This window comes from Monopterus albus, unplaced genomic scaffold (genome assembly GCF_001952655.1).
Source record: "Monopterus albus unplaced genomic scaffold, M_albus_1.0 scaffold40.1, whole genome shotgun sequence".
Taxonomy (NCBI): Eukaryota; Metazoa; Chordata; class Actinopteri; order Synbranchiformes; family Synbranchidae; genus Monopterus; species Monopterus albus.
In genome coordinates, this window is record NW_018127920.1 from 4,352,241 (window position 1) to 4,364,757 (window position 12,517).

General features: G+C 39.3%; 1 protein-coding gene across 1 annotated transcript in view; it reads right to left on the minus strand.

Moving 5' to 3' along the window:
- The window catches only part of arid3c (AT rich interactive domain 3C (BRIGHT-like)), a 99,104-nt gene that overhangs the window by 1,061 nt on the left and 85,526 nt on the right, over positions 1 to 12,517 (minus strand). Inside the window, 4 exon segments of the mRNA XM_020599133.1 lie at positions 456 to 657; positions 659 to 732; positions 3,969 to 4,213; positions 6,224 to 6,407. Coding sequence (XP_020454789.1) covers positions 456 to 657; positions 659 to 732; positions 3,969 to 4,213; positions 6,224 to 6,407 — 705 coding nt within the window.

Here is a 12,517-nt window from a genome sequence, read left to right on the forward strand (position 1 = left end):
TTTGTCCCCCCCCCCCACTAGGCAAGTAGTGATTAAGGTTAAGGTTAGGATAAGTCCCCACAAGGAATGAAAACACAGCGATATGTGTGTGTGTGTGTGTGTGTGTGTGTGTTCACAGTAATGAAGGAACATCTCACAGTCCAACAGTGTGGCTCACTGTTGCGTTTTTAATAGTTTTTAGACAACAATGGAGTTTTATGATACAGAGGAGGAAGATATATCAGGTTTTGGTACAACATGCGTTAGTAGGAAACATTCACTGTTCGTTTGAGTGTTAAATATATAAAACCAACATTGAGTGCCATCAGACTTATACCTTGTCTTTGTAGGAATAAACTAAGAAACACATTTTATTTATTGCTAACTTTTCTCTTATATAATGTCTGCCATTGCTACATAACACAGGGGGAGCTCCACACAGGTCAGTATACTCAAACCTCCTGTAAGCATCTTACCTCTGTTGTTGAGTTTGATGTTGAGGGGCAACTGGGTAGCCATTGCCAGCAGGTTCTGCTGCAGGGTGTGCTGCATTAGCTTCTGCTGCTCCTCTGCCACAATCATCATCTTCTTCTCTGGTGGTTCACTGCTTTCCAGTTTCTCTCTGAGCTGCTCCAGAGCTGCCGCCTGCATGGCTGCTGCTGCCTGAGCTGCTGCTGCCTGTTGCATGATGGCCACTGGGCGACAAGTGGAGGGCCACCCGGCTGGGCACACAGCTGGCCATTACTGGCTCCTCTGGAGAGAAGAAGACTAAGAAGGTGATATCTGCCTCTAAACATACTGCACATCTGTATACTAATACGTGCCTAAAGTCATGTATATTAGGCAGTATGTGACAGGCCCTGTCACTTGTCCATAAATGAATCTTATAAAGTTTATAATACTTATTTTGTCTTTGCTCTCACTGTTGCTGTGCAAATATGCTGTACTACAGAAAATAATGTGACTTGCATTATGAACAAAGAGTAGATGAATAGAAAATAGTATAATTCCTGTTAATATATGAAATCCACTAAAATCTATTCTACATCTCTTTCTTAATACATACCCCATTGTTTTTTGGGCACAGTGTTTCTTATATACTACACATTTGCTTCCTACATTTCAGCTCTCTGTTAAGATGCTGTTTTAAGGTTTACATCATTTTAGACTTTCTCTGTTCATAATGGTGAGTGTTTTCAAAGCATTCATGTCCTTGCTCCATTCCTGTTCACCCACTATATGTCGGACTGCACATACAATGCAGAATGTTTTTGATGACTCAGCTGCTGTCAGGTGCATCACTGAGGATGAATACAGGACTGTGTTCCAGGACTTTGCTCAGTGGTGTCAATGGAATGGCCTACATATAAAATCAAAGAGCTGATAATGGGGTTTCATAAATAAAAAATATGCTCCAACCCGACTGGTAAACATCAAGGGGACAGATACAGAAATTGTTCAGACATACAAATACCTGGGTGCACCACTGCCCTTTACAGAAAAAAAGGACAGAAATGACCCTACTTGCTGACGAGACACAGATCCTTTAGAGCAGTGGTCCCCAACCCCCGGGCCGCGGACCGGTACCGGTCCGTGGATCAATTGGTACCGGGCCGTACAAGAAATTATTAATTATTTCCGTTTTATTCATTATCTGAGTATGAACAATCTTTTATTTTGAAAAATGACCGCATTCTCTCGGTTACATCTCGGTCACTCGAGCGCCAAAACTGGCTTACTTGTGGACATATTCAGCCTGCTCAATGAACTCAATCTGTCACTTCAGGGGAAAATGACAACTGTCTTCAAGTTGGCAGATAAAGTAGCTGCATTTAAAGCCAAACTGGATTTGTGGGGACGGCGCGTCAACAGAGGCATTTTGGACATGTTTCAAACATTAGCGGGGATTTGGGGTGAGACTGAGCCTGAGCCTTCATTCTCCCAGTAGTCAGGTAGTCAGAACTGAGGGGATTGTACTACCAGAAGGAAACATAGCAGATGTTGAGGACAGCTACAAGTACTGTACCTTGGGGTCCCGCAGGCAAATGGGAGCCATGAATAGGCCACAAAGAAAGCAGCAACTACCAAGTACACGCAGAGAGTAAGGCAATTCCTGAGAAGCCAGCTGAATGGAAAGAACAAAGTCCGGGCGATTAATACCCTGCCAGTCATCAGGTACCCCGCTGGCCTAATAAGCTGGCCAAAGGAGGAGATAGAGGCTACTGACATCAAGACAAGGAAGCTCCTTACAATGCACAGTGGGTTTCACCCTAAGTCCATCATCTTACTGTACACTAAGCGGAAGGAAGGAGGCCGAGGATTAGTGCACGGTATGTACCACCGTCACATAGAAGAAGTGGCTGATATTGAAAAATCTTACCAGTGGCTGGACAAAGCTGGACTGAAAGACAGCACAGAGGCATTAATTCTGGCAGCACAGGAACAGGCTCTAAGTACAAGATCAATAGAGGCCGGGGTCTACCATACCAGACAGGACCCCAGGTGCAGGCTGTGCAAAAAAATAATAAAAAATGTAACAATAATTCAATCTGTTAAATGAAATAATAGATGTTGTTTCCTGTAACCTAAAAAGACTCTTTGTGAAGCATTAGTGTGTTTCAGAAAAAGGCAGCACTGGTATGAGGAAGTCCTACAAGATGTTTCCTCTTTGGGGGAAATGACCATACTGGCCACAAGTTACATGAGTATGAATGGATGGAAATGGGGCAGCTGTTGTGAAATCAGGTTCTGCCATGTGAACACACTGACTTCTCCTAAAGTGGCTGGGTGATCATGCAACAATTTCTCGAAAAGAAGTTGTGATTTGTGTAATAAATCATGTGCAATCTTTTCTTTGACAAAATGAATCATCTTTTAGACTGACAGAAATACAATTTGAGATTTGTTTATTTATGCCTGTTGATTGCATCATGAACAAAATTAACTCTTACAAAAAAGAAAAAGAAAGGCTAGCACACATGTTCTTATTTTTCTCCTTGACCTGACTGTGTTTCTTCAGAGCAACTCCATGCTTGTGGTCACCGGATTTTGGTTTCCAAAAAGGAACAGCTATAATCAAAACTACTTGTTAAAGCATAATTTTCCCAGATTCCCATTGTTCACATCTGAGTACTCGACAGGTGCATATGAAAAGACTATAAAAACGTTTATAAATACTGTAAAGCGATCCCGCATACTGCCACACTTTATATTTATTATTTATATTTATTAATTAACAACTTTCAGTCTGAACTGACCTTCAGGTATAGGTAACTTCAGTATAATGCACATTCCTATTCCATCAAGACATTGCCAGAGTCATGTCAGTCTCATTACTCTGCTGCTTTAATGACACTTAGCACTTCCAGCAGGCATTTCACATTAAAAGCAGAGGAAGACCTCATGCAAGTTGAGCCAACAGAAGGCTGTTAATGTGAAACATCTTTACAGGAACAAACAAACAAAATGGCAAAGTTAAACCTTGCTGTATGAGTAGGACATGTCTGTTGTTAGTGCTGTGGAATTTGATTTTATACTGAGTTTATCAAGATAACAGGTAAAGTGGTACTTGTATAGTGCTTTTCTATGCTTTACAGCACACTCAAAGCACTTTCACATGGCCATTCACCCATTCACACACCGGTGTCATCACTGGGAGTAACTGGGGGTTCAGTGTCTTGCTTAAGGACACTTTGAAACGTTGACTGGACAAGCCGGGAATCAAATCACTAATCCTCTGGTTAGGAAATGACCTGCGCTACCTCCTGAGCCATAGCCACCCCCAAGTAAAGTGGAGGAAGTGTTGTATGCATCATTGCATCAACAGCAAATTAAGAGAGGATCAGATCAGAGAAGAGAAAGGCTTCTTACCAAAATATGAGAAATAAATGCCTGTCTCTAATATAAGGCTGTTGTAGTAATAAAATAATATTTGAGATTGTATGGTATTGTGCTGTATTATTTGGTAATGTCTTAAACGTTTAGCTCACCTTTCTTGATCACAGGCACCTGGGAGATATGGCCACTGTTGTGAGTGGGAACAGGTAGGTGGGACATTTGTATCTTTGGTGAGGACAGGAGAGTGGGGGTGCCCACAGGAGAGTAGCTGAAGATGGCAGAGCCGTAGCTCTGCCGACGTCCTTCCCGCCGGTTACTGTCGATAGCTGCCTGAAGCTCACCGGGGGAGCTCAGTCCCCGCTTTTCACATTCATATGGGTAGAGGTACTTCATATATCTGCAGGGAGGAAGAATTATTCAATGGCTTTGATGCTGCAATTAGTGCATTTACATGCACTTAAGTTACTAGGTTATAGCCCGCTTTCTCCAGTGAGCTGATTTCTTAATTTTCATAGAATAACAAGCCCAGTTTCCATAATTATGGTAAGGAATTAGAAAAACCTCATTTCTGAGCTACATTTGTCCTGAAGAAGGTCTGAATTTTTTAAAGTTGTCTGAATTTTTATGCTCTACAATTGCTCTTCAGAGGTGTTGGCCAGTGAGTCATGTCATGAACATCCTTGACTTTCCAATGTAATCCTAAAAATACATGTACATTTTTTACCATGTCATGAATAATCTCTGAGATCACAGAGGTGATCAATGAAGGCAAAGGACAAAAGGCAAATGGACATAATCTTCAAGTCCATGTAACACTGGGTGTGTGCTACAAACCTAATTATTACTATTGATTGAATATGGTCCGAAAAATCTTTCATTCCTAAACAGTCTATATACTATGGCGAGGGAATGTATCATTTTGAAAGAAAAAAGAGAGGAGCAGGACCCTTTGTAACCTTAACTGTCCATTCATTTTTATCTGCTCAAAGACAGACAGCCTGTTGACATGGGCATGCTTATATTTATACCATAGCTGGAGTTAAGTGTACACAGACACATTCCTCACATGTGAATGAGAAAACATGATGGCAACCCCCTGTCTGCAAGAAGAAGAGCTCACTTGTCCACGTGGACCCTTGTGGACTTTGGCAGATAACATTTACATCGTGCAGACACTTGCAGACATAAGGATGTGGAAAGCATGAACTGGCCTTAACGCACTCAATAATGTGTGCCTCCTGATTAAGCCTATTGAGAGCTGCTGATGTTTCTGCCTGCTGCCAACAATTCTTGACACTCAAAGGACCTGACAGCTGTTTCACATGAAAATATATTGAACTGTGTTAGTGCATTAAGATAAATGACAAAAATAGTAACCAGACAAGAGCCTAGTTCAGTGACCAAGGACCCAATGGTCACTATACCAGAATATCAAAAGTCCTCTGCAGAGATGGAGAACCTGCATGAAGGATGACCATCTCAGCCGTTCTCCATTAATCAGACCTTTATGACACCTGCTCCAGAGTGCAGAGAGCTGAGAGTGGGGTGAAGGTTCAGTTTTCAGCCAGACAATGACCTGAAGCAAACAGCCAAGACAACACTGGAGTGTCTGACTGACCTTGAGCGGCAGTGTGCAAAGTGTGCAAAACTTGTAAAGACATATGCTGAAAGACTCAAAATTGCATTTGCTTCTACAAAGTATTGAATTAGAGTCTGAATATTTTGGTAAATTAGAGATTTATTCCTGTTGTGTCCATCACACCTGGCCAATAAAGCTGATTCTGATTTCAGTTATTGATTTTTAATACATGTGAAAATTTTCTAAAAAGGTTTTCATTTTTTTCTGTATTAACAATAAGAACATGTTCTTGAAAAACCTTGCAACTTTCAACTCTGGTATCTTAAATTTGGTATTTTCAATAATTTCAAGTAAGACCTGTTACTTTTTTAAACCCTACTGGGACATATTGCCGATTTTGGATAATAAACAAAACAACTATTTGTCCAGAAATCCTTGTATTGCAATTTAACCTACTGACAATTTTTACATTAAAAATAATGATTCATAATAATGTTTATCACTTTACTGTGAGTTGAGAAATGCAGTGCAATGTAACTGGGACTACTGTGTCATATAGAATACTATAATTACTTTGACCATCACCATAATTACCAGAGAAGACCACAGACATATAATGATTGTGCTCTTCACCTGTCTGAACACATGTAATTAAATAAGACAGTCACTTAAAGAATAAGAAATGGTCATATTTTAATCATAACAGAATCATTTAAATAAAAAAAAATTGTATTATCCTGGACACACACATAAAACACTTGTGACTGGCCTAGTGCTAGCAAAGCCGGCTATCAGACCCCTGGGGTTGTCATCTGTGGTTGTACTCACTGTGTCCGGAGAGTGAAAGCTGCACTAGTAATGGAAGTAGGGAGGTTAAGGCCTTTGGTGATCTCACGCCATATTTTCTTATTGATGACTTCCACTAAGCCGCCTTTTTCTGTGACGAGCTTGTAGAGCATGTAGAGATCCAACACCTGCTTGGCCATGATAGGAATCCGATTCACTGGAGTCCCTGCAGAAAGCCAACACAATATCTGCAATCAATTCCATTAACTTTGGTTCCTCCCATCAATAGGCTTCTGCACCTTCTTATAAGGCCAATTTATCTCCAGCCAGTCAAATGTCTGACAGCTCTGTTAACAGCAGGAAATATAACTTTCAGAAAAAGTTTCTAATTATCTGTGCATCTGCTGGAAACTTAATGATAATATATATGACTTAATATAAATTAATTATAAATGTTATTTCTATTATGATGAAATGATTTCCTGAGGTGAACATGCACATTTTTAGTGACAAATTGCAAATCGCTTTCATCTGGTTTAATAATGTAGGTAAATTAGAAGCTGCTCGTAATGCACACTATTAACAAAATATACATAACAAGCATGAACTCAATGAAAAAGTAATTAACAGGAAAAACCACAGATCAGATAAATTAGTCTTGGCTTGTTTAAAACTTCACAAACACAATCTGTGGAAAATGGGAGGTCATCTTCTAATAATGACAAAAAACCTGCCCCCTTATTAGCGAAATAATGGGACTTGGTTAATAATTTGTATTTGCAATGTAATGTTAGGCAATAAAAAGAGAAAGACCATGTCTTTGTGAAGCTTCCAAAGTAGTTGACCCTGAGATAATTAACCTGCATTTTGCTGATAGCGTTCCATTGTGCCCATTGGATTTACCATAATAGCAATCAATAGCTGCAGAAATATAGTGCAAACAACAGCAGTGGGGCCTATACAGTGAAGGGGGAGCAGAGCTCTGAAGTATCTTCTGAGGTGGCAAAACCACATCAATTAAGGACAGTAATTACGGCTCTATTTTGCGGTGCTGGCATGTGAACGAATGAGACACTATTAAAACAAAAGACTGACGTTCCTTTCTCATCACAAGATAATACCAGCAGTAAGTCTGAAGCCACAGTACCTCAACATTGTTCCTTGGAGAAGAAAGTGCAGAAAAGGCTTGATTTAGACCAAAAATGAATAAACTTTCACAGCAGACATGAGATTTGTGAGTTGGTCTAAAGAAATAACAACAATACAATTCACAGGAAGAGAAAGCTCAAAACAAAAAATCTGGTCATGCCAATGTTTTACTTATCATGAAAATAATTCTTTGTGTTACTATGTGTACAAGTAAATGTAGTGGACTTACTCAGGACAGTTTTTAAATGAAAGGAGATCAAGTGAAACCCTGACAAAAACCTTAAATATACAGCTATAGCTCCAAAGTGGCCTAAATCCCCAAATCTCCTCCCAGGTTGCTGCAGATTTTTTTTCAAAGCCAATGAAGTATGGCAGATTTTGTAATATCAACTGTGCAGGAAGATTATGCAGCAGCTTTATCACCTGTCCAAGGACTCTAAAATGATTCTACATTGTTGCTGTTGAAAGCTTCCTGGCAGGTCTAATTGCTGCCTAGTATGACGACACCAATACAGAACACAAAGCTCCGCAGATACTAGTCTGATCAGCTGAGTTTTGTGGATTGGTACACAGTGGCGTAGAGCCAGAGTACATCTGATTATGAAGGACTGTTCCTGCACGGGACTTTCAGTGGACATTTCCATTCTCTCAAAACCAGCATTGCCAACCCATCAGGATTGTGAACTCTGATCCTGCAAGGGCCTGAGGCTAAGGAACTTGGGGGTGACTGTGGTTCAGTGGATAGAGCAGTCGTCTCCCATCCAGCGGATAGGAGGTTCGAATCTCGGGCCCTGCAGTCCATGTGTCGAAGTGTCCTTGGGCAAGACACTGAACCCCTAAGTTGCCCCTGATGGTTAGAGCCATCGGTTGAGTTGGCTCCAGTCCTGTACCGGAAATAAAATCCTTGTGTGTAACATACTTGGCCAAATAAAGGTGATTATCCTAACTCACACATTACTTTCACTCCTCTACTCAACTCACTTGAGGTGCAATTATTATCACCAAAAATAACGCGGAAAAAAATCACACACATATTTAACGTGGCAAAATAAAATAAAAAATCATACCTCTGTCAAAAGTTAGAATCATTTTTTGTTTGAAATTTAACACATGTACAGTATGTGGTGATAATGTCTATCACCAGACCAAATTTCATCCGGCTCTGATGGCCATTTAAAATAAATTTTGAAAACCCCATTTAATGCATATTTTCTGCCATAACTGGGCCTATAATGCAGATAGAACGTTGAAATGTTCAGGTAAGATGCATAACTGCCTATCACACCCTAAAAGATTATCCGGATCCGATCTGGATTTCAAGTATTTTGGCATTTTGTGTTGTTCTGGATCTCATTTTCCACAAGGAACTCTTGCATGAGCAAATGTTGTGCCATGGCAGAGGTACATACACTCTCCGAGTCCTCTTGTTTCTATATAGTATTTATTTTAACTCCTATTTTTGTAAATGTTTTAAGGCCAGTGTTTTAGTAAGTCCAGTTTAGCACATCCTCCCTGGAAAAGGGTAGTTTAAACCTATTTTATATCTTCTCTTTTTTGGTAAAAAAAAAAAAGAAAGACTTTTTTTGTTTTATTTTGGGTTTTTTTTGTGTTAAAAAAATGACTTGTTGAACTTAACTTGCACTAAAATAAATTACTGTGACAATTAACCAGATTTGTTGCATGAGGAAGAGCAGCAACAGATCTCAGTGGTTAGACTAAAACTACCAGCACTATGAACACACTTTGCGCATGTATATGGTGGCAAAAACACTGGGTAATCAGGAATGAACCTGTCTTTAACTATAAACCCTAGGGTTGAATTGTGATTACAACAGATATTAGTGTTATTTCCTGATAAAATGACTTGTGTGGTTTTGACAAACATATGGGTGACAAAGAAAAACCCAACACAAAGAGTGTTAGTGAGGTGCTGGCCCACCACGTGGGACCATTTCAGCTTCAGTGCACCTTGGCATTGACTCTCCAAGTCTCTGAACTCTACTGGAGAGATGAACACCATTCTTCTAACAGATATTCCCTCATGTGCTGTTTTGATGATGGTGGTGGAGACGCTGTCTAATACTTCACTCCAACATCTCCCATAGCTTTTCAACAGGGCTGAGACCTGGTGACTGGGAAGGCCACAGCATCTGATTCACATCATCTTTATACTCATCAGACCAGTCAGTGACCCCCTGTGTCCTATAGACGGCGTCACTGTTATCCTGGAGGAGACCACTCATTTATTCAGGTTTTCTCCTTTCATGGGTCACGTCTGTATATGAATTGTCATTCATGATGGGTGAATTGAGTTCTTGGGTAAAATAGTGTGAAACAAAGCAAAACCAGCACTACAGGTCTTCAACCTCCAGTCTCCACCTACAGCTTATCTTTATTACCACTGATCATAATGTGCGTCAGTGCTTATCTATAAAACTATCATTTTGTTGAAGACACAACAGCCAGCCAAACAAGGATTGAGGTAATAAATAAAAGTCTCAGCCTTTGTCTGACAGAATCTGAGGAGACACAAGCCTCTTAAAACAAGATTTATGTGCTTTCAATACTGAGGGTGATGTATTTGTCTCTCTGATTCTCTGAAAGAGATATAAGAAATAAAAGGCTGTGGATGGAGGCCTTTTGTCAGCACAAACTGTCTTGCCAGGTCATGTATCATTATGACAATGAGTGATTGTGAACAAGGTGGAAGAAATCCATTTGGCACCGAGTCTAACAGTCATCTTCAGTTAATCTCTCAGCTGCTAAGAGAAGAGGAGTTTGCAATTGGAACAGTGTGGAGCAACTGGGGATCTAGTAGTGCAATATTCATCTTTATGCTTAGCTTCATCGCTGACATGTTCACTTTGCACTGGGCCAATAATGGGATGGGAATTTCTCCTCCTCATTGACTTTGCTCTTTTAACCCATGAAATGTTCAGTTAATGCTGCGTTGCAGGGAAAAGCAAGTGTTTATCTACTTCTGTAAATGGCGATGAGGAGGTAGGTTATAATTCACAGACTGTCAAAACCTCCCCAGGTGTTGAAGATTAAGGGCCAGAACAGGAAATACTACTGTATTTGACTGGCCCCAAACCATGAAGTGTAGTCTGGTAGTAGTCGATATTTTTATTATTGTCTTTAAATCCCTTGAAAAGACCCAAACCAATAATAAACTAAGCACTGTGCCTGTATCCAAAACAAGATCTCTCTTATTCTTTGTAGCTATTTTGTTTTAAGTACAAACAAATCAACAAATTGACAGTTTAACAACTGACTGTAATGTACAAATAAGCAGAACAGCAATAAGAAATATTTAAAATTAGTCAAAGATATTTTGGGGAGCATTTGAAATTTTTTGATATGAGTATGGATACAAGACCTGTACTTGTTACTGATGTCAAAACAGTAATTTTTAGTGTCTTACTTTGAGAAATGTAAACATGTTTATACATCTACCAAAAGAAACCCAAGTTCACTTTTGACTGATATCTGAACACAAGCAGCAATACTGTAATTATGACATGCACTTGCAGAACCTAAACAATAATGACTTCCTTTTGCTATCTGTGTGAAGACTACATTAAAGAACAAAGAAAAACATAAAAATAAGGAAAGTTGACTGAAAGGTGAAAGTAGAATGAAGCAGGAAAGTAAAGGAGGAATATTTAGTGTCACAGCAATCGAACACTCGGGCCATTTTTTAAGGTAACTCGCAAGTAGCCCTTTCTTCTGCCACATAGAAATTGTTAAGCAATTAGGTGGGGACAAAAGTTGACTTATTAGAAAAAAAGTGCTGATGGTAGTCCTCAGAGATAATAATCAATTAATAACCACAGCCCTGGGGCACCAGTAAATCACCATGGGTATTTATCAACACACAAAGGAGGCCATCACAGCTATTGTGTGCTCTGCTTTTGATAAAAACTCTCAAGGACGCCATGTCTCTGCTTCCAGTAAAAACCAACACATTAGTATTAGGGTTCCCCTGACAAGAGAAAATTTGTCAGTAAATGTGGTACCAAGTCCCAGGTCAGGATTTTCTTTCTTTTCTGTACTAATGTGAAAGAATGAAGGAGGATGCTGCATCACTGTCACAGGAGGAATGGAACAGAAATTAAGACTCCACATCTGTACTTCTTGTAACATATTTAAAAAACATGAACACACTCATAAACATTCTTGTTGTTCAAAAAATACAACAAACAAAGTGCTGTTGTGAGCCCACCATCTTGGTTTCTAGGGCAAATGTGTGGAACACATTCATGTATACACACTCCCATGATAGTAGCATGTACCGTTTAGAGGTGTGACTAGCCGCTCTCTATTTATTCCACAGCTGTCTCTGTTGAAGTACAAACAATGATAAGAACATAAGCATAAGAATGTAGTGGAAAAAGCCCTGATGATACTAGACAGAACACTGGGTTTTATTGGTTTTATTTCTTAAATATTAAACTTTTTTCTCTCCCAGTACTGATTATGATACATTATCTCAGGGTATCTGCTATTTCTATTTTAAACCTCACTGTATGGAATTCACTGGAATTGTTTCCTAGTGAAGTAACATGAGCAACCTATATACAGAGATGCACTGAGTGCAGTTTGATTGGCTGATTGACTTTCTGATTTTTTTTTTTCAACATCTGACCTGCCAATTCAGATTTTCTTTCTTTCTAAGAACTATAACTGACAGCAAATACAGATATTTTTGTAACTTTTCTTGAATGAAATATTAAATTGTAATAAAAATAAAACATTCAAGTTTAACATTTTCTGTCTTTCTCTCACTTTTTTACAATCCTCCAACTAAAAGTGGTTAGCAATATGACAAGATTAACACAGCAAGTTTTGCAGGTTATTATTATTAATGTTGCTCATTGTCATAGGCCAGAAAATCACAATTCGAATTTGATGTTGTTCCAGTGCTCTTTCTCTTCTTTTACCTGACCTTGACCAGGTACTTTGGTTGCCTAAACTCAACCAAACCTTGATTTGATTTATTTATTCTTTCAAGCATGTAAAGACAGTTGATATATCAACACACATAATTTTACACATATCCAACAAATGCTAATCCAATATCAATTTGCTTATACCTAGTACATGCTTGAATGGAGTAGGAAGAAGTCAGACTTATCCAGTCCTACCCCATGACATCATCTTACCATCATTGGTTTGCAAGCAGTA